At 45.4% G+C, this 21,066-nt stretch overlaps 1 protein-coding gene across 1 annotated transcript in view; it reads right to left on the minus strand.

Annotated features, from left to right (window-relative positions):
- Window positions 1–19,708, minus strand: part of LOC119169503 (abnormal chemosensory protein 6) — a 49,035-nt gene extending 29,327 nt beyond the window's left edge. Inside the window, exon 1 of the mRNA XM_075877966.1 lies at window positions 18,776–19,708. Within this exon, the coding sequence (XP_075734081.1) occupies window positions 18,776–18,955 (180 nt within the window). The 5' untranslated portion in view covers window positions 18,956–19,708. The remainder of the gene's footprint in view (window positions 1–18,775) is intronic.
- Between the last annotated feature and the right edge of the window lie 1,358 nt (window positions 19,709–21,066).

Consider the following 21,066-nt stretch of genomic DNA (forward strand, 5'->3'; position numbering starts at 1 on the left):
GCAAGTTCGGCGCACTCACAAGCGCGTACGATGCGAGTACAGTGCACCGCCGTCATCTACAACGAGAACCAAGACGGTGATGCTTTCCCCTGAAGCAATTTTAGTAGCGGCGGCTGGAGAATGCCACTGCCTGCATTGCTGCAGCCGGCAGCGCAGGTTGTGAAAACCAATGGGAAGTGAGATAGCCAAGAAGTGGGCGAAAAATGTAGTATACACGGCGGATCGCGGGGATGAGATGAAATCGCTGCTCGCGGCACCCACGGTGAGCCAGCACCCCTCTCTAAGTCGCCGCCGTGGAACTGCTCGGGAGAACAGTGTGCCATGCACGGGGAGAAAAGAAGGCGGAGGAGGGGAGTTGTCAGAGAAGGAGGGGAAGAGTGGGCGGCGCAGCGGGGCAATTTCTCCCGGCCATCGATCGACGCCGCCGGAGCCGTGAATATTTGATAAGGCTCGGGTGCGATGCAGCAGCGCCACCGCCACTTCTTACTCTCTCTCCTTGGCGTCGACCCCTTCTTCCTCTTCTTCCCTGCTTTTGCCGTCAGGCCTTCTCTCGTGTCTGGCAGGCACGTTGGCCAAGACGACGCGTCGGCGACGATGAGGCAAATGTCCCATCTCCCGGCGTTCCCCTGCCGCCCATGGTCACTTTCCCCTCGCCTGTACTATGTATTTCCGTTCGAGGGGAAGGCTTCGAAAAGCCGCAAGACGCAAAGGCAGCTCGATTCTCTTTATCACTTCTGATTTTGATTGATATGTGGGGTTTAACGTCCCAAAACCACTATACGATTATGAGAGACGCCGTAGTAGAGGGCTCCGGAAATTTAGACCACCTGGGGTTCTTTAACGTGCACCCAAATCTGAGCACACGGGCCTACAACATTTCCGCCTCCATCGGAAATGCAGCCGCCGCAGCCGGGATTCGAACCCGCGCCCTGCGGGTCAGCAGCCGAGTACCTTAGCCACTAGACCACCGCGGCGGGGCATCACTTCTGATTTTGCGAAGACGAGTGACAAAATCCAAGAACGTTAATAAACCTGCCATGTAGTCTTACCGCGAGTGATCTCTGATATTTGTAAAAAATGTCGATCATGTGGCCGGATGGCGTGTCAGTTTCTATACTTTGTTGCACACGTTAGCCACGACCTCGTCTTCTGGTGACTTCGAATACTTGGGTGACCAAGACAACAAAGTGCCATCGTAATATATTCACTTTGATTCGTTTGACTCGATTCTAGCAACGCAGCGTTCACCCTACGACACATGTCCTTACCTCGGACGTTTCATACTTTGTGTTACTTTTTGTGATCCGAGTTCAGAAGTGCGTGAGCGTTAGCACTGTAACCGGCAACGCGAAGTACACGCACACACACGCACTTACAAGAACACACACAAAAAAGTACGAAGCTTTAAATATTTGATAAATCCAACACAATATGATTTAGGGCAACTTATCTACTTCCAAGGATAACTATCCCTGAACAACGGGGCGCAATGTTGATTCCTCAGCCATTTAATGTAACCCGTCTCATTGACAGTGCTGTCACAGTTCGCAGCGAGCGCCCCGTTCTCGAAATGCAGATGATTTGAATGGAAGAAGAGTTTTCGGTGGGCTTACATCTGAGCCAGAAAATTATGCCATGTGATTCCGTTCTGTACCGCCCTCTTAGCCCTAAATATCCCGTAATATTAAGGAGCATTCTTCAATTGCGCTTAAGTGGACAGTTTTTACGCTTCTTGTTATAAGTGCGTGACTTTTGTATAAGTGCCTACATAAGGACCTTTAGCGCTGCTTCAGAGAACTACGTCGTATCGAAACGTGCCTCGTATATAGGAAATGCCCCAATGAATGGCCTGCTAGTTTGCTATGTGTCGAGCTACGAAAGAAAAAGAAACATCCCGCTCAACACCGGAACCGCGTTTCGAATCCAAGCACGCGCCGCATGGCAGGGCCACGCTTCGGTGCACTGGGGTAGACACAGTGGTGTAGCTGGCATCAACAGAGCGTTGACTAACCTCCTGCAACCTTCGCCCCCCCCCCCCTTCCCGTGCGCCGACCGTGACTGTCGGCCGCCCCGTTCCGCAGTCCTTGTTTCCACCGACACACTGGAACGTCCATTAACCACATAGCCTACCCCGCCTATTTAAGAGTGCTCTTGGGATTGCGCTCATTGATCTCATAATTTGACGCAGTGGCCGTTCTCTGGCGAAATTAGCACTATGGCAGAGTGGTGCTTTTTCGGAGAAATTCGCGGAAATATATTTGCAGCCCTGCGTCTGTCTTTACTATTGATGAATAAATAAAACCATTTTGAATAAGTAAAAGCAGAAATAAAAAAAACATCTGGAAATCTTCGTCGCTAAACTGGCCGAGAAGCAGCCAATTCGGCGCAAAGTAGTCACCAAAGGGCAACCCTGAATGTGAAAATCCTGCCAGCGAGAAATCGTCACTGTTAAACGTTGGCATATTCCGAAAATTTGAAGAACTTTCAGTACCGCGATTGCTGAAGCTAGCGGCTACAACATAGCTTTTGCGGCAGCTTCTTCACATCGTTTTCGCGCCCACTCACGCTTCTCTTCGCACTGCCGCTCCTTCGATTATCGCTCTTCTGCCTCCAAGTGAACCACACGCGTCCGTCCTATAGCAAGTACAAAGGGACACTATAGTAACGTCGCCAGCGTGATCCCTACGTCACAGTGAACGTCACGACTTTTTGGGCTACGTCACGACTTCTTGGAAGCACTGGCGCCGAACATAGCGACGGTCACCAGTGGAGAGGGGCGAGGGACGCCGAAAATTTCGCTTCTATGCGTCGTATTGCCGATACGCGTGATCTGTCTTCTGAACTTAACTTCGCTCTCAAAACAGGTACCTTTGACTTTACCTCCCGCCCCCTTTTATTAGATAAGTTTCACCTCGCATCACTGGCGTTTCTTGATATCGTATACATCGATGCTAGTTCGTGACTATACCCACCCACACTGAGAAACCATAAAGCTCGCCTCGTAAGACAGTTGTGCCCTTAGCACTCTCGAAATTCTCAATAATCCGACGGCTTATTTCTTTCAATGCCATCCCCATACAATATATTTATGGAACCTCATATTCTATCGTGGAGCAGCATCGGATGTGTTTGTTACGTGCACGTGACAAAAGAGTCATTAATAATCTCGGTGCAAGCTGTAGCAATGTGCGAAATCACTCTGTTGGAGTTACAAGACGTCGTTTGTCCTTAATTTTTTTTCTTAATGAGAACAAAAAAGTGAGAAAGAACGAAGAACTATCGGGATAACTCGTGTACATGCCTTAAGTATTCCTATTCAGAAAGAAGTATCGTGCAACTTCCATGTTGATTTGCATTTTTTCTTCTGCTTTGTAGTGTTCGGTGCATAATTAGTGTACTGCACCGTTATCGACCCACTAACGTAATATCCCTCCCTTCTTCAAGACTGAACCTCATCTGAAAGCTTAGTTACTCAGTTACCTTCTTGCATAACCCTTTCACAATGTTTTTTTTTGGGGGGGGGGGGCTTGCACGGCAGGTCCACATTATGAGTAGATGAATAATTTATAATAATAACGGGTTCTAGTCACGCACTGCCAGCGTTCAATGATAAATTCCTGTCTAGGCCTCCAGGATGAGATAGATCAAGCAAATATAAAATAGATGCGAAGCAGCGTTAGTGAGCTGTGCAGAGAAGTGGTATAGAGCATAACCAAAGTGGTCCATGAGTAAATAGATGAGCATCGAAAACGGACCACGAACTTGTGGCATCACGAGCGAGCGAGTGGCTTGAGAAAGGGTGGTTCGGGAAAGTTGCACACACGCCTTTCGTACAGAGTTCACCAGTACACAATATGACCCAGAGTGCGTTTTTGCACTGGTAAAACAAAAGAGATTGACAACGACTTCTTGCCAGCTTTTCTGTTCTAACTGGCTTGCTGCGGAGAGGTATATGACCTCAGCTGCTCTAGGCACCGCTGCGAAAAAAAAAGTTTCAGTTCAGTTTGCAATGTGTTTATTTCTTTTAGTTGCTATTTTTTTTACATTGGGTAATCACTTTTGCAGTTGTTATACGAAAGGATACCGACGCTTTCTTTTGTCACGCACCCACCTTCAAAACACCGAAGTAAAGTGTACTCTTCAATCAGCTTGTGTAAACAAGTAGGCACAGTACACAGCCTGAAACAGGGCCCTTATTTCCGACCTCACAATATATCACACGCTAAACTGAAGTACCTTCCACAGTCATCACGCAAACGAGACGTAGTCGACAGGAAGTCCATTGTGAAATATTCAAATGCACTGTCGTTATTCCCGTTGTCCGGCGGAGGATGCCGTACAACGTGATGGGCAACAGGCCACCGCGTTATTGAGCACCTTGTAGGATGTTTTTGAATAGAACGCCTGTGTTGTGTCCTCTCTTCTGTCCTTGTTAAATTTGCGCTGTGCATGCCACGAATTTCTTTTCGAATCATGGGTGCTGCCATCTTGGTCTGATAAGCGTTTGTTTTGTAGATTTTCTATGTCACAATATGGGATGATCGTGAACATGAAACGTTGAATGTGCCGGCAAAGCAATTTCGCGCGTGTGATTTCGCCAGAGCACTGTTTGTTTACTTGATACGATTACGAAACTGCAACGTTGATATGTGGGGTTTAACGTCCCAAAACCACTATATGATTATGAGAGACGCCAAAAACTGCAACGTTATCAGTCCAAAATGGCGGCGCTTGAGCGCGTTTGAAAAATTGTGTATAGAAATCGGCAGATGAAAGTTCAGATGCGCACGAGGAAGCCACGACCCCATGGCACGTGCATAACTAAACACTTTTCTGGTCATTTCTAGTAGATACATTCGTACAATGAAAATGGTCAGGCATGAGATAAAGGGAGCAAGTTGCTTCGGACGACAGCAGAAATGAATGGCTATTCGCTCTTTACTAACACCATAAAAAGATCTGAGCGTCAACAAACGGTTTTCGATGACGACGGATCGTTAATGCCGCACCGGATGCTTCGAACTGAAACGCGCTACGGATAGAGCTGTTAATAGAGGTGGCGGATAATGTGTGTTAATTAGGTAAAGTTCATTAGATCCTCTGGAACGGCTGTCACCAAAATCTTCCCACGAGATAGACCGAAGAAGTCCCGAATGTCTTTTTGTCTTTTGACCCTTAGATAGGAATATGACCATGTGGTCACGCGGGTGTCGCCAGGTAAAGCTAATCTCGTTAATACACCTGGTCAACAATTTGGCAGATATCTTTCAACTACGGCATTTTTGATGATGCCAGTGCGAAAGCAGTCTGTTCAGAGAGGTGTCCGCTGGGGAGAGCAGCAAGAGCGCTAAGGTTTCGCGCGTGGGTTTACACTGGTGCAGTGGAGCTAAACGAATTTACGAGCCCTTATGGCTCTTCGCACACTGGTTGAATGAACGACAATTAAATGTGCTTAAAGAATAGCCTGGCGTATGCCCTTTCTGTTCCTTTCTATTATACACCACCATTTGTCTCCACAGGTGTAGTGTGGCAAACTGTACAAAATCTAGATATCTCTTGATTAACTACTGACTTACAGCTAAAGCTCGGCGATTTTTCAGCCAGAACAAATAGACAAATCGGAATTCACGAAGCCCATAAGACACAGTGACGACAATATTTAGTGTATCATTTGTCTGTCAAGAAACGGTGATCTTCTTTTGTACATCTTTCTTTTAAACTTCATATCTATTTAGGCCACAGCTTATCTTGCTCGCGTGATACGTAGCTTGCTGGGCTTATCAAATATTTGAAATTCCACTGTAACGTGTGTACAGTTTCGAGCGCGAAATCAGGGATCTGCTTCTCAAGCTGCTATTTACGTCCGCAATAGTGATCTAAAATTTTCTTCTTAAGAAATCTGCGATTGTGGCATTTACGCAAAAACCAATGTGTGGCTTCATAGTAATGCTAAGCGGCCAATGATTGTACAAGTACCTAAAATTTATAATCGATAGAGACGTCTCATAGAGCATTCATGTATAATACATAAAAAAGCGGTTGACAGGCATCCGCCACATGTTCGAGTGCGTCACTGGAAAGACACGGGGTATGTCCACAACTTGACGATCAGTTAGTGTTAAAACAGAGGCTGCGGCCACTGATTTCCCTGCATTTCTCCTCCTCGTATTTTATCTCTCTAGTTTTCGAAGAGGAACTTTCTCTCTCCTTGTGGTGCCTTTCTCACGTAGACTTGATGTTTGCAATATCGAGTAAAGCAGTGATTATAAAAAAGACCACGCTGGCCAAAAATCAAGTGACAGCATCTTGTACGAGGTCTCGTAGGATGACAGCATCGATTACTTGTGCGGAATGAAAAGGATGGGCAAATCTTCGGGAATCAAGTGTCAGGCGAATCAAACAGCTTGTCATCGCTCGAGTGAAAACATAGCGTCCGTGGGCTGCGCAGCTTCACAGTAATTATATTAACAACACGTAAAACATGCTTCCGTTTGCGCATATAGATAAACGTATTTGTATTGGTGTCCTTTAACACTTCCGATCTGGGAAGCTGGCCGTGCGGCGCTAGCGGCGTCCCTCTGCGGAACACGCTCGACCGAGCGCTCGCCGCCAAAGTGCCGGCGGAGAGGATGGAAAGGGTTGGCGGCGCCGGGAGAGGTCCTCGCCGCGGCTTTAAATCTTAATGAGCCCGTAATAATTCAGTAGGTTTGGAAAGGCAGATTCGGGCCAACTCGAGCGCGCGCGACCACTCGAAACAACAGGTCCTCGCACGGCTCACTCGCTCCCCTGCGGGAGAGGACGCTTTAGCGCCAAGCGGGACGGATCAGCGCGCCCGCGAAGCCCCATTGACGGCCACCCGCGCCGCTAAACGCACGCACGTGGATTTCGCGTAGTGCGTGTTTTTTGCCTGCGCCACGAGGACTCCGTTGCGCCGTGATTGGCCTCGTATTATATGACCTTCGTGGTGGCCTTTTGAGGTGAAGAACTTAGACGTCCGATCAAGTACGAAAAGTGGTCGTAGGTACCGACACGAGTGGAGCGAAACGTCATCATAGCGTAGCGACGTCACTATGCGGCGTCATCATGGCGTATCAGTCGCAATGTTTTATGACGTCAACCCGCCACCGCTATAACGTCACAACTCAGGACGTCACACGATGGTGTCATCATATGACATCGTCGCTCGGTCCAAGTAGAGTAACTCAAGTCGAAGGTTGGCCGATGCCGAAACCACTGTAAAAGGACGCGAGGTGCTGAAAGCGACCAATGTTTGCAATCTCGGAGGCCGTGCAAAAGTACATTGGGTGAACAAAGCGACAAGTGTTTGCGATATCGGAGGCCGTGCAAAAGCACGTTGGTTGCGCGAAGCTTTCGGAAGGCGAAGGAAGTCAATACAATGCATTGCGAAAGAAAAGAAAGGCTTTCACTTTCGGGCCTTCTAAAAAAGATGACTGCATAGACAACCATGCGATTTTATATATATATATATATATATATATATATATATATATATATATATATATATATATATATATATATATATATATATATATATATATATATATATATATATATATATATATATATATATATATATATATATATATATATATATATATGCGACAGCGTATCGTTAGCGCATCTACCTGTCGGCTATTTCGGAAGAGCAGTGAACATCGTTCTGGTCCTATGGTATTTACTCGCTACACACTTCCAAATAAAACGTTTTTGCTTATTTTCTTGATGCTGTGGGTGACGGCGATGAAGAATCATACCTGAATCTTTTGTAAAGGGTTCACAGCATTCGAAGACTCACTCGTAACGCAACTCGCATGCATTGCGTAATGCCTGGTTGTTTCTTTTCTGTTCTAAAACGCTTTATTTCTCGCATTACCGCGATTCCTTTCCCGACGTTAAGCCTGTTTAAGACCAATTCGCAACGGAGTTTCAAGCGCCGACTTGGCTCAGTGATAGAAGGCTGAGCTTGCACGCAAACGACTCGGTATTGATTCATTGTATCCTTGGGGTCTTTTATTTACTAAGTTTTTCTTTTTTTCTTATTTCGCGTGATAGTGGTTACAAACACTGGCAGTGGCCGCGGCGGAGAACTACAATGCACGTGACCATCGGTGTAATCTTGATATGTGGGGTTTAACGTCCCAAAACCACCATATGATTATGAGAGACGCCGTAGTGGAGGGCTCCGGAAATTTCGACCACCTGGGGTTCTTTAACGTTCACCCGAATTTGAGCACACGGGCCTACATCATTTCCGCCTCCATAGGAAAATCCATCAGTGTAATCTCATAACAGCTCTCGCTGTAAAATACTAAATGACATATTTTTGTTGTATATTCAGAGGGCCCATCACACCCAATTTTCAATCGTAATCTGCGTTACGTGGGTTCGTACTTGTGCATTTAAAGCAAACTCTCGAAACTTCAGCGCATTTGGTCAACCACGTAATTTATAATTGAATACATTTATAAACACATGAGCGAAGTGAGAGCCGAGCTAAATTTGCGCACTCGTGAGCCATGACGTCACAAGCAGCTTGCTGGCCGAGTGTCTTTATTCCGGCGTACGATTTTTTTTCGTGGTCAGCTGAGCATGAACTCGAGATACTTCATTTTTTTTCTTCCGCTTGGTACTGAAATAAAATGATTTGCGGTGGCTGAAACTTTTGTAGGAGACGACCGGTTTGCCACTATCCCTCAAAAGGAAGGTATATAACAGCTGTATATTGCCGGTACTAAGCTACGGAGCAGAAACCTGGAGACTTATAAAGAGGGTTTAGCTTAAATTGAGGACTACGCAGCGAGCAATGGAAAGAAAAAATGGTAGGTGTAACCTTAAGAGACAAAAGAGAGCAGAGAGGATTAGGGAACAAACAGGGGTTAAGGATATCATAGTTGAAATCAAGAAGAAGAAATGGACATGGGCCGGGCATGTAGCGTGTAGACAGGATAACCGCTGGTCGTTAGGGGTAATTAACTGGATTCCAAGAGAAGGCAAGCGGGTTAGGGGGAGACAGAAGGTTAGGTGGGCAGATGAGGTTAAGAAGTTTTCGGGTATGAATTGGCAGCAGCAAACACAGGACTGGGTTAACTGGCGGAACATGGGAAAGGCCTTTGTCCTGCAGTGGACGTAGTCAGGCTGCTGCTGCTGCTGTTGATGATGATGATGATAATGATGATGACCGGTTTGCTCCGTTTAGTGCATGACGTCATGGACGTCATGGCCAAATCGCATTCGCCGGCGATGGGCGGGGTTTATAGCTGGCGAATATCTAAGGCTATTTTGCATTGAACAGTCAATTTTTACGGTCAACTTTCTATAATGTATAGACATAGCAGACACTCGACAATGTATTTTTGTTTCGCCAAACCTGCCAAACAAAATCACTACAGTTGCCCTTTTATTGTACTTTCGCAAACATGCATATGGTTTACAGGAATTATTGTAAACGCTGTCACGATCACTTTTTTAAGACAGTCATATCTTATTACATCGTGCGTGCAACGGGATTTGTTGCCACAGAGCCTGAATTCTGCATCAGCATCATCGACAACTCTGGTGTATTTAAACGAGTGTATAGAAAACGAAAGAGGGGAAGGTGGTTTAAATCCGTCTTGGTAGGAAGCGCAGCAACTATTACACAGAACGCACAACATAAGCGCTTGTGTTGTGTGTTCTGTGTAATAGTTGCTGCGCTTCCTACCAAGAAAAATTCATACTAACTAACCCAACACAATTGTTTATTGGTGGTTTAAAGGCATGGCTGTTCTTCGAGTGCTCCCCCAGTGGTTACCTTTAACGACATTACAAATTAAGATAACAGGCGCAGAACATGGCGATTAACTCAATCATCAACCGGAGAGCTCAGCGCATTAACAAACGCTCACCCAGCGATTCTTCTTCGACTTTTCGCTTCCACTTAGTACGAGTGGCATTCCATTGTTAGGCCATCTCTTTCAGGCACATAACTAGCTGGAGATGTGGGTCGATCGTGAAGCCAGTGCAGCCCAATAATAGTGGCTACTGCCGTGGTTTTTCGCAACTCTTCAAACTTGGATCACGAAATATGTATCCTTGGGTATTCGCAAACTTCACAGATATGCCACTAGATAGCACGACGTGTCCTGGCAAAAGAGTGAGAGAGGAGGCCGGAGGCATTCAGTGCCTCACACATTGTGCTTTCTGGCTGTTCGCACACTATAACATTGATAACGATCGTGCTTATGCCCGTGAAACGTTGCTGTGGAAGTCGCCGTGCTATGTTTGGCATTGCGCATTTTTTTTTCGTGGTTAAACGAATGTATAACCTTTCTTTTGGTACTTTAGAAAAATGTCAGCCTGTGTGCGGAACATTTGGAAATAGTTGTCGTTATTCACTCTAAGCTCAATTACAGCGGCCATGAACTGGCGCTGGCTCTCGCTTGCTTCTTGGACTAGGACAGCAGTATACTGATTTCTCGAATTAGATACGGAGTCCGGCTTATTTGTTCACTCTAAAATGAGCCCTTCTGAGAAATCGTTGTTTCGTTTCGTTTTTCGAGGGTGTGGGAGCGGGGAACTGGATTAGAAAATCTAACAGGCAACCTCTGAAATTTGTTGTTTAGTAAATGTAATGTTCGAACAATGCATCTTTGGAATCGAATTCTTCGCTACTTCAAGATCATTCTGAATGTGTAATTTTTCAAAGCGGTTCGAACAGAGCCACACAAAACTAGCTGACCCACGAATAAGAAGTCTATATTACCTCGAAGTTCATGAAGTATACAAAATAATTTATTTCATTACACCTCGTTCAATAAAAAAAATTGCAACAGTCACCTTCTCTCCATCGCTAAAGAACCCCAGGTGGTCTAAATTTTGTGAGCGCTCCACTACAACGTCTCTCATAATCATACGGTGGCTTTGCGACGTTAAACCCCACATATCGATCAGTCAAGGAACCTTCTATCCCCGTGGTTCGCATAACATCGGTTCCCAAAGTACGTGGGATCTGCCTAATTTTATGTTAAGCTACTTAAATTGGTCATGAACAAAGTACTCAAGAACAACAAAGTACACAAAGTACATTCTACAAAGGATGCAGAAGGTCGTTTTCGTCAAACAAGCTTCCTAATGTTCTTGTGACTTTTTGATGGGTAACTGTGGAGAGGAGCGCCAACTATGTGCGCTATAAGCTGCTCTGGGATGAAAAATAAAACTTTTTGAACACTCATTAATTGAGCAGATGATATATATATATATATATATTCTAGGACAAGTGTTTCACTCACGCGCCTCTATATAAGCATGTATTTGACCATTTTTGTCAGCTGATGTGTTGCCGACCTTAGAGATGCATACAGAAACGCCGAACCCTCCACTTTCGGAATTTTCGTGGTTTGAGCAGTGCGTGCTAACACGGGCGATATTATGGTCAATCTTAGTTGTGTGTGTGAGATGGGAAGCAAACGATAGTAATTGATTTATAATTACGTCATCAACTGCTCCGAAATTCGGTAAGTTCGGTCCTGGCAGAATTGTGTCTCCCCAATTATCGCTGCCATGCTCTTGACGCGAAGCTCCAGTAGGAATTCCTTGGGTTCCCTCCACAGTCGAGAAATAGCATGTTTGACTCAAAACTCAAAATGCTGTTCGGGTCTTTTGCATGTACTGTGGCTTCAACGCTTGTTATTTGGGGCCCCCCCAAAGTTTTTTGGCCCCCTTTAAAATCTTCAAAGTGATACATTTCAAAACTCGTAAGAAGCACCGCAGTGGTAATAAAGTAGTAAAAACTGCGTTTCTATTATCGCAACTTGGGGGTCGATTTTCAGTACTGCTATGTACACTTCGGTTTCAAATTCAAAGCATTTATTTATTTATTTATTTATTTATTTATTTATTTATTTATTTATTTATTTATTTATTTATTTATTTATTTATTTATTTACTTATTTATTTATTTATTTATTTATTTATTTATTTATTTATTTACTCATACTGGAGACACTTCAAACGTTTTTACCTACGTATCTATCTATCACGCCTGGCACCTGTGCCTGGATGCTCTTGTGACCAACTCCTTATCTTGGCGTCGACAAAAATTAGTACAGCAATGTAAGCAGGTCTGGCGATTATGACTGTCGGATCATGACATGAATAATGCGGAGATCTTGTTGTGTATGACGGGAAACCCTTTACTTCAGACACGCGAGACACACACCCGTATACCTCGGGTCGCGGTATACGGCGAGGACAGGGATTGGTCATTCATATGCGAGCACTTTAGGAAAAACAGACATTGGCAGCGCTGATCCGACGAATGCAAAGGATATATCTTATGGTCCCAGCAGAAATCAAACGCAAAGATTCAGCGTGGATATCAGGTATTTTTCCACGGAGCCACGCCAGGTCTCGGAACTGCTGAGAGCCTATGCACGCGTATTGTCGGTGAAACGTCAATTGTGGTTTCAGTGCGTTCACACCTAATTTTACAAACATTACATTACACACGTACTCCAATCATACAGGCGTCACGTCGAGTTAGCGGCAAATTATAGTTGAGCTCCATTCATTGAAGTTGGTCTACGTAGCACTATGCAGGGCTACCATTCTACCAAGCACAAGCGCTGCATTTTATGGTACGAAGCAGTCCAGCTTTCAAAAAAAAAAAAACACCTATAAGAGAGGAGAAATATAACACCACACACAATTCTTGTGTGTGTGTTTTTTGAATGCTGGTTTTTCGATTACAAGCTATGTACCAATAGGCCGAAAACCAGACTAGTCTGGTACATTTCAGCTTATCGCTTCTCATCTTGGCAATACCATATCGCTCTTGGCCCCGCTACGCAGCTGTAGGCTGGTTACATACAGCATATGCTGCTGCTCAACATACATGTCGGCGCGTGTAATATGTGTACATTTGTTTAGCGTCATTTTGTAACGCCTCGCACAACAAAAAAAGTACACCGCAGTCACCTTCTTTCCACATTCTTCACATAACATCGATTTCCACGGCACGTGGGATCTGCCGAATTTTTCTAATGGGGATAGAGGTGCCCCCGACTTTGCGCTCGGTGGTTCGGGTATAGTTAGTTCGAGAAGAAGGCCCCTCTGTTTTCCACTGTGTTCTGTAATTATCTCCTCCCTCTTCCCCCTTACACAATGCCGTGCCGTGCAGGCTTATCTTAGGACCGCAGCAAAAAGTTCACAATCACAAACATCTTTCTATTTTTGTCATTTTTACTGACATTTGCACAATATATCTACACTCCTGTAACGTTTGTGTCAAAATTAGCTCCAACTTTAAAGGAAACTGGACGCACCACTGATCGTGAATGAAAAAAAAAAATGTGTCATTTATGTAATTTGCCCCACAAATCCTACATAGTACGAGGACTCGCCCACGCCGAGTCAACTTTACTTTGCAGGGTAAAAAAGAGATTTGCCTGCACTCCTGTATGGGTGTTCAATGAAAGAAGTCCTACACTCAGAGAATATCGAGTATAAAGGGTGTTCGTTTTTGTCCCGTAACAGAAATCACCATCTGTCTTGCGTTCCATTTCTTGCACTATCACTGTTCTTTCGGTACTTTCAGGCTCCAAACGACATGCGTGTTATCAGCGTGGCATATCTTTCTTGAGAGAAAAGTGGCCATCACCGAGTTTTAAAGAAAGGAAGCACAGGAAAGCCTGATGATTATTATAGTTGGGGGACAAAAAGAGACCCTTTTCACTCGTTTTTATTTTTACAGTGTAGCTTCTCTTATTGCACGAAATGTAAGGAAGTGGGACATATACTTCACCTTGTATAGAACTTCAAGCGTTTTTGCAATTAAAGAAGAGCCCCGCCACGAAGGTCTAGGGACAATGCAGCCGAGTAACTAAGGTACTCGGCTGCTGAGCCGCAGGTCGCGGGATAGAATCCCGGCTGCGGCGGCTGCATTTTCGATGGAGGCGGAAATGTTGCAGGCCCGTGTACTCAGATTTGGGTGCACGTTAAAGAACCCCAGGCGGTCGAAATTTCCGGAGCCCTGCACTACGGCGTCTCTCATATTCACATGGTGGTTTTGGGACGTTAAACATAACATATCAATCAATCAATCAATCAATCAATCAATCAATCAATCAATCAATCAATCAATCAAAGAAGAAACCTCACGGGCAGATTGGAAAGAGAGGGTTGGCACGATTTTCCTGGACAGACCATGTTTCCACAAGATGCGCGGAAGGTTCACAAGGAAGTGTCTGTTAAACTTATTTTAGAGAGACTAGTTTAAGTCACGTTTGGTGAGCATATTATTCGAAATAGAGGCACCAGTGCAGAAACTGCCGGCCAGATTTGCCAGGCCATAGCCGCCTCTAGCAACATCACCACCAACATCAATATCCACGAAATCATAGAATCACCCAGATTGTTTCTTTCCACACAATAATTTTGAGCCTAAGGCTAACAACTGACATTGACGTGATAAGTTGAATGATGGTGTGACAAAAAGAAAAAAAATGGTGAAATTGGAGGATATGGTTGTGGATTTGAAATTTTTAGGCACAATTTTTAATTATCTTAAACAATAAGTGTTGTCAGGGCTTATGTGCGTGGTAGAAAACGCTACGCAATGTGGAGGTCACATTAATGAAATATCTTCTGAGGGACTAATACTGAGAACGTAAAATAGAAAGAGAAGAGCACAAAGGTGCACAAAGAAGCACAAGAAGCACAAAGGTGCTTAAAAGGCTCTAACTCATATTTCTTCGCCGACATGCAATAACCACAATTCGTTATCCACCAGCACATATATGACGGTACATTTTATTTCGTGTGTTCTGATATTGCACGCTCGATCTCAGTGGTGAAGGTTGAGGGTGTTGTCATCTTCGTCACGATTATGAAACTGTCTTCTTGTTTACAATTGAAACTATAGCTGAAATGTGGCTCGTATTTTTTATTCTGCTGTTGCATGAATTATGTAGCACGTTTTACTAATTAAAATTGTTGTGAGGGAGTCCTGCGTGGACGTAATTTCCTCTTCATCCCGCGTTTGTCGATATCGAGCTCATGAGTCTTGGGCATAACAAGTCAGTTAGTGCTATTAGTAGGCGCCAGCTACTCATGATAGCACACATGTTAGTGCAGGAGAATGAAATTAACTCTCAAAACAGGGATTTTTTTCAAAAGTGAGCTAAAGCAGGACCCACCTGACTGAATAAATAATTTCGCTTACACAACCATTCAGGTCTAGCTTGTTAACAACAAAACAGTTTCGCAGCGGGTGAGGAAAGAAAAGCCTCTTCAGCGGGTGAAGAAAGAAAAGTGTCAACATAACTGGCTGGCTGCGTGGTTGACGATATTTTCGTTCGCGAGAAGAAGAGATAAAGAAAGGCCACTTGTTCTTGCTTTATAATTAATTTGACTCCACTCTGCTTGCTAACGGTCCTTTCAGTCTCCGTACTCCGACGTGGGAGATTGTTACTTAATAGTGCATCGTGTTGTAAATGATTTATTCACGGCGTCGTCGAGGCGTGAAAGAGCGTGACATTCCCAGAGGCAGCAATGGGTACGTGCGTCTCGCCTCTTTGCACGTGCGACGAATGCAAATGAGTGGTGGAAGAAGGATGGATGCGAGTGGGAGATAAACAGAGGTTATTTACGCACGGCTACTTTAAGCGCACCTAGGCATAACAGCTTCCCCTGCTTTCTCTTTTTAATCTTTAGTCCCATTAACTACGTTTCATGCCGTGAAGCTCGCATTAAGGCCTGAGTTTATTGCGTTAGTGAGATAGTTTTTTTCCCACCTGGTAGCTGTGATTGTTCAGTTTCTGCTCTTTTGAACTCAGTCACTTTTTTCAGTGATAAGTAGCCATTTTTAAAGACACTTGGCATTATGCTTGCAAAATGTCAGTACTTTTAAGGAGTACTGCTGGCTAACCACATGTGAAATGCGGCCGCATAAAAAAAAATAAAATTTTCCAAAGGCTTGAAAACAAGCTGTACGCAGCTTACTGACCCTGTCGTATAATAAATGAGTTAGTGTACCTTTATGCTAGAGATTAAATTACCTGTTAACAATAGTCGTTTGTCAATCCAAGCGTGTAATTGTTAAGAAAAACAAACAAACATAGGGGACGCTTGAGCTTTGTCTTCAATACAACGCAATAGCTTAGTTTGTCCCCGTTTCCATCCTCATCTCTACCGATAGCCTAGCTTCACTTTTTGAAGGATATTGTGCGGCTAGGAAAGAAACGGAGTGACATTCACGAGAATAATAGAAGGAAAAAAAGATGCGGAAAAGCGAAATCAGGTGACTTTGTTTATATATTGTTATATCCATAGAAAATTCAGTGATATGTGAGCTTACCAGTGCTCGAATTAAACTTATAATGTAACAAAAGTATATACCGACGGCTTCTGCGTTTTGGTATGCAGGTAAAAGTACCATAAATAAAAAGAAGTCTCAAAAGCAGCATATTGTGCTGAAGTTCTCATTTATCGAACGTTTTCTTCACCGAATACAACACATTTTTCTATTTACTAATGATACTAAAAGCAAGACCATTGCATCTCAAGTAAGATTATTGTCGTAATAGCCATGATGAATTATTCAGATTAAAAAGACCACAGAAGCCGAATACCAGAGACTGAATCAAACTGCCCAATATCTATGTGCTTATCTTCGAGCTTTGGACTTATACTTTCTTTTTTATTTGTTTCAATATCACTTCGTAACCAACGTTCACTCATTTTTCTGATATTTCAGAAATGTCAACTATCTCACGCGGAACTACCACTTTCATGAATTAACGCAATCCCATTTGACCCTACTTTTCACGGTGCAAGTTCTGCCACACAAAGAATCGTCAAACAGCGAAGCACGCTTTATAGGGCATCTTCTCAATGATTTGCGGGTTTCTCGAATATGAAATGAGCTGGTGCTCTCTCGAGGGTGACAAGAAATGGAATTGAAAAATTTTATTTTTGTCCTGCAGAATGCGCTTAGCACGTAGCGAGCGTTTTCCACGTAGGAACTGGCAGGGAATACCTGGTGGCCGCATCGTGGGCCAGCTGGACGGCCCCTTGCTAGTCGGCGATAAGTGAGCTACTGAGGAACCTCTCCCACTAGTTAAGGTAGAGTCGAGAGGAGTGTTTATACACTACCAGAGCATGTGTGCGAGTGTCACCATGTGCCCACACGAGATAAACACGACACGAGGGGCACGTGTTGCTGGGGTACTCATCGGGATAGTAAACGTGAAGCTTAGCAAGGTTTGCGTGCGCGTGAGATTGTAATAATCGTAGGATTAGCGCCTATGGTTTCGGGATTTGTTTATTTATTTGATTTACAAACACAGAAACACCAAGACACAGGGGAAAGAGGGAGACAGCAAGCTGGCAACTGCCACCTGGAGGGGGTGAAAAAATTGAGCTTTCAAGCTAGAAGTGTTTTGTGATGTATTAGTATATAATTTGATATAAATAACAACAGAAATAAAAATAATCCAGCAAAATTAAGCACCAGGTGTAATATTAGGAAGTGAAGTGTAGAGAAGACTGCAGCAGTAGATTTCAGAGACCACACGCAGGATTGATCGAGGAAGCTGCTTTGCAGTAGTGTCATGTTTTAAATAAAGCACACTAAGGCTAATTATACTTCTGGCGGAATTTAGATAATGCAGTGAATTCGTTGTCGACGTTGATACAATAAATATAGATACTGCCTTCACGTTATGCCATTGCAAGAAATCTGCTGGTTTGGTGTCAAAGGTGACAGCCACAGCTTCATTACTAGGTAAGTTGGTATTGATGAGTAGTAATAGCGTTCATCCCATCTGAAATCAACATGTCACGTAATAAAGCATAACCACCGGGCAGATCGTTAACGCAGTTGAACCGCAGGTGAACTCCGTACAGAAAAGATCAATGCAGTAAATGCCTACGTGCTAGACACTTAAGTCCGGAAGCACCTGACCTTCACTTCCATCCCGAAAGCCGAAACATATAAGTGCAGTTTCATACAGCAAAGCATCGTCACGGCCATGTGACAATATCATTCGTTTGAGCTCGTGTGAGCCTTTGCGTAGAAAAAACTGAATTCATCCCCATGATTTTATGGCTAGGCCGAGTTGTCGATAACCAACTATTCAATTGTTACGGCATGCTGCTGTCACTTTTACTGTTTTGGATACGGTATAACAAGCCACTTAAAAGCAGGTTTTCATTCAACCCATCATCAGGAAGCACGAAACTTTAAAGACGGTGTGTCTAAAAGCATTTGTGCAACTATATTTATTTTTGGCGTCCCTATCTTGTTCTCTGTTTGGATTGAAACAAGTTATTTGTCTTGTTTATGCTTGACAGTTTCTTCACCTTGAATTTTAAGAGCGCAATTCCAAAAATACTTAGTAATGTGTCCCCACTAGTAAACTTTTCTCTTGTCGCAAAGCGCCCGCATCTTAGTAAAAAAGAAATCTTTAAAAAATACCAATTCTTCAACTATAAGTTCTAGGAATAACAATAGCGCTTTTTGAATGTTACGTAGAGCTTGCTGGTATTAACTCTTTTAGCTTATCTACTTGTGTTCCTTTTTCTGTCACTGAAATCAACCTGTTTTCTTTTTCTAATTGATTCAAGGGCACCAACGTTCAATTCTTGGGAAAAAGGGTAGCAGCCATGGGAAACTGTAGATTCCAATAGTGTCACTTTGTCCACAGCGGAGTGATTCAAAACATGCGGGGCCTTAGGAACAGCGGCAAACGGCGTTCATTTGACACGCAATACTCACGGGTGCCGCGGCGGCGTTGGCGGCCATGGCGCAGTGCCTGGCTCGCATGGGGTCCGGGGGCGCGGCTCGGTACGTGGGCGAGTATCGTCCCGAGAAGCAGGAGCCGGCCGCCGCCGATCCCAGGTGCGGCGGCAGCGGCATGGAGGCCGGCTGCTTGCCGCCGTTCATGATGGCTGCCATGCAGTCCCAGTTGAGCGACGAGCCGCCCTCGTGCTTCGTCGTGGCGGCCGTGCTCACACACCGCGCACCGCAGAAACCTCGCCGCCTCTCCGGCGCCGATCACTTCAGTCGACATCCACCACCACCCGCCTCATAACTCGCGCCGCTTGCGCGGCATCGTTCGCCGTCTTCGCAGCCAAAGTCGAGCCCCCTCGGGCGCACGTTCTGATACACGGCTGGTCTTTGCCGCCCGAACTGGGCGGAGGGCGAGCGGCTACTATTGGTCTCCCGCAAAGGAGAGCTCACGACGATGGCCTGTTTCACGTGAATCTCACAATATTCGTAGAAGTTCCGCTGCCTATGAAGAGATTCAAGCACGAAGAACTGGCGAGCTTTCCCTGTTTCTCGTCCTGTTCCTTCAACGTAGTTTCGTAACCCCTTTACCCTTTCTTTCCGCTCTCCATTCGTCTCACTGGTATCGCTTCACTGATGAATGTCGTGGTCTCTGTGCAGCACGCATTGGAGAAACCTGGTTAATGTCGCACGCGCGCACGATTCACAGGGTGGCGCTTCAGCTGTGCCTCGAAACGGGAAGGAAGGGGAAAAGCCGAGCACCGTACCAGCGACGGTACTGAGCGTCGTCGAAGCCGAGCTGCGCCGCGCGACGGTGGAGCCCCACAACAGCACCCGACGACGGAGGTGCCCTGGGTTCTTGTGGAGTTGGCAACTCAGAGGCACCGCCTTTTTTCGCGATCGGCGCGGGACGACCCGACGTCTTCGCGGCGGCCTTTCCTCCGCGAGCGCCACGCCAGTCCCAGCCTTTCCTCTTTTTTTTTCTTTCTAGAAAGCAGCAGTGGCAGAGAGCGCACGGTTTCCACCATGGCAGCTGTCGGAGAAACCTCCTCTCCCCCTCTCTGCCCCCGATGCTTCCCTTCTTCCCGCCACTCTTGCTTTTTTTCGGGATCTACGGGAAGGGGAATCGAGCTCACTCTTCATTGCCCTCTGGTGAGAGGGAAAGGAAACGCAGGCACGTCGCGTCGCTTGGCGGCGCTGCGGGGGAAAGCACGAAGTGCGCGCGGGCTGGGCGTGAACCCGAGCTAGCGCCCTTGCCTCTCTGCGCGTGCGCAGATCACGCGTGCGTGACGTCACGTTCGAGTGGATGCAGAGGAGGAAGGCAAGAGGAGTAGGATCCATGTGACATGCTTGCGCGATGAACAGTCGCCGTGCGCCCGTAGCTGCGAACTAAACGCGGCTGTTGAGCGCGCGCAGCATGCGAGCCTGAGCATCATGCTGGCTGGACGCGGTGTCGAACGAAGACCCGTGTCAGCGGAAACGATGCTTTCACAATAAAAAAAAAACCGCAAAGCCTGCGTGGAACGCACAGCGAAAACGCACAATGAAAGCTGCAACAGCGGCCTTTCAGAGCCTTCCTGAAACACTATTAGGCTAACTGCTACAAGCATGCTTGCAAGGTACCCACTACGCCATAAATTATCATAATTTTTTAAGACAAAGCTCCCTATGCAGTGGGCCGTGCGTCCGCGATGTATGTAGTAGTAGTAATAGTAGTTGTAAGTAGCCAACTCCATGACCGGACTAGAGAAGCGGCACGCGCGCACCCTTTTCAATTGAAGAAGAAACCCGCGCAAGAAAAAAGATAGTTGTTTCCAATGAAACAACTTACAAAGACGAGTATTGGTGATTTATTCTCTAATAAGATTTGCCTTGATTTTTATGCCTATTGGAAACACTAATATCAGAAGGACGCACTTTGAGCACTATCTGACCAGAAAGGGTTGCCACGTTAAACTCGCTGGGCGTAACCTCCTTGGTTTTAGCAAGGTTTGGCGAGCGTTGGGCTGCAGTTCCATGAATATAGTGAATGTAGCCATGAACTAGAGGTGGTGAAAGGTGAGAAGTAGGCTGAAAACGCAGGTCCTAAGAAAGTGTGCGAGTGCCACCTCTCGTTTAGTCCTTGGGTTGTCCGCTGGATGGCGGTACTTGTAGATGCAGAATATATGATGGAAAGATGCAAGATGGCGGTGCTTGGAATGTTCACTAGATGAACGGACGGATGAATGGACGGACGGACGGACAGATGCACGAATAGACGCGCAGATGGATGGACGGAC

Source organism: Rhipicephalus microplus, chromosome 2 (assembly GCF_043290135.1).
Source record: "Rhipicephalus microplus isolate Deutch F79 chromosome 2, USDA_Rmic, whole genome shotgun sequence".
NCBI classification, from domain to species: Eukaryota; Metazoa; Arthropoda; class Arachnida; order Ixodida; family Ixodidae; genus Rhipicephalus; species Rhipicephalus microplus.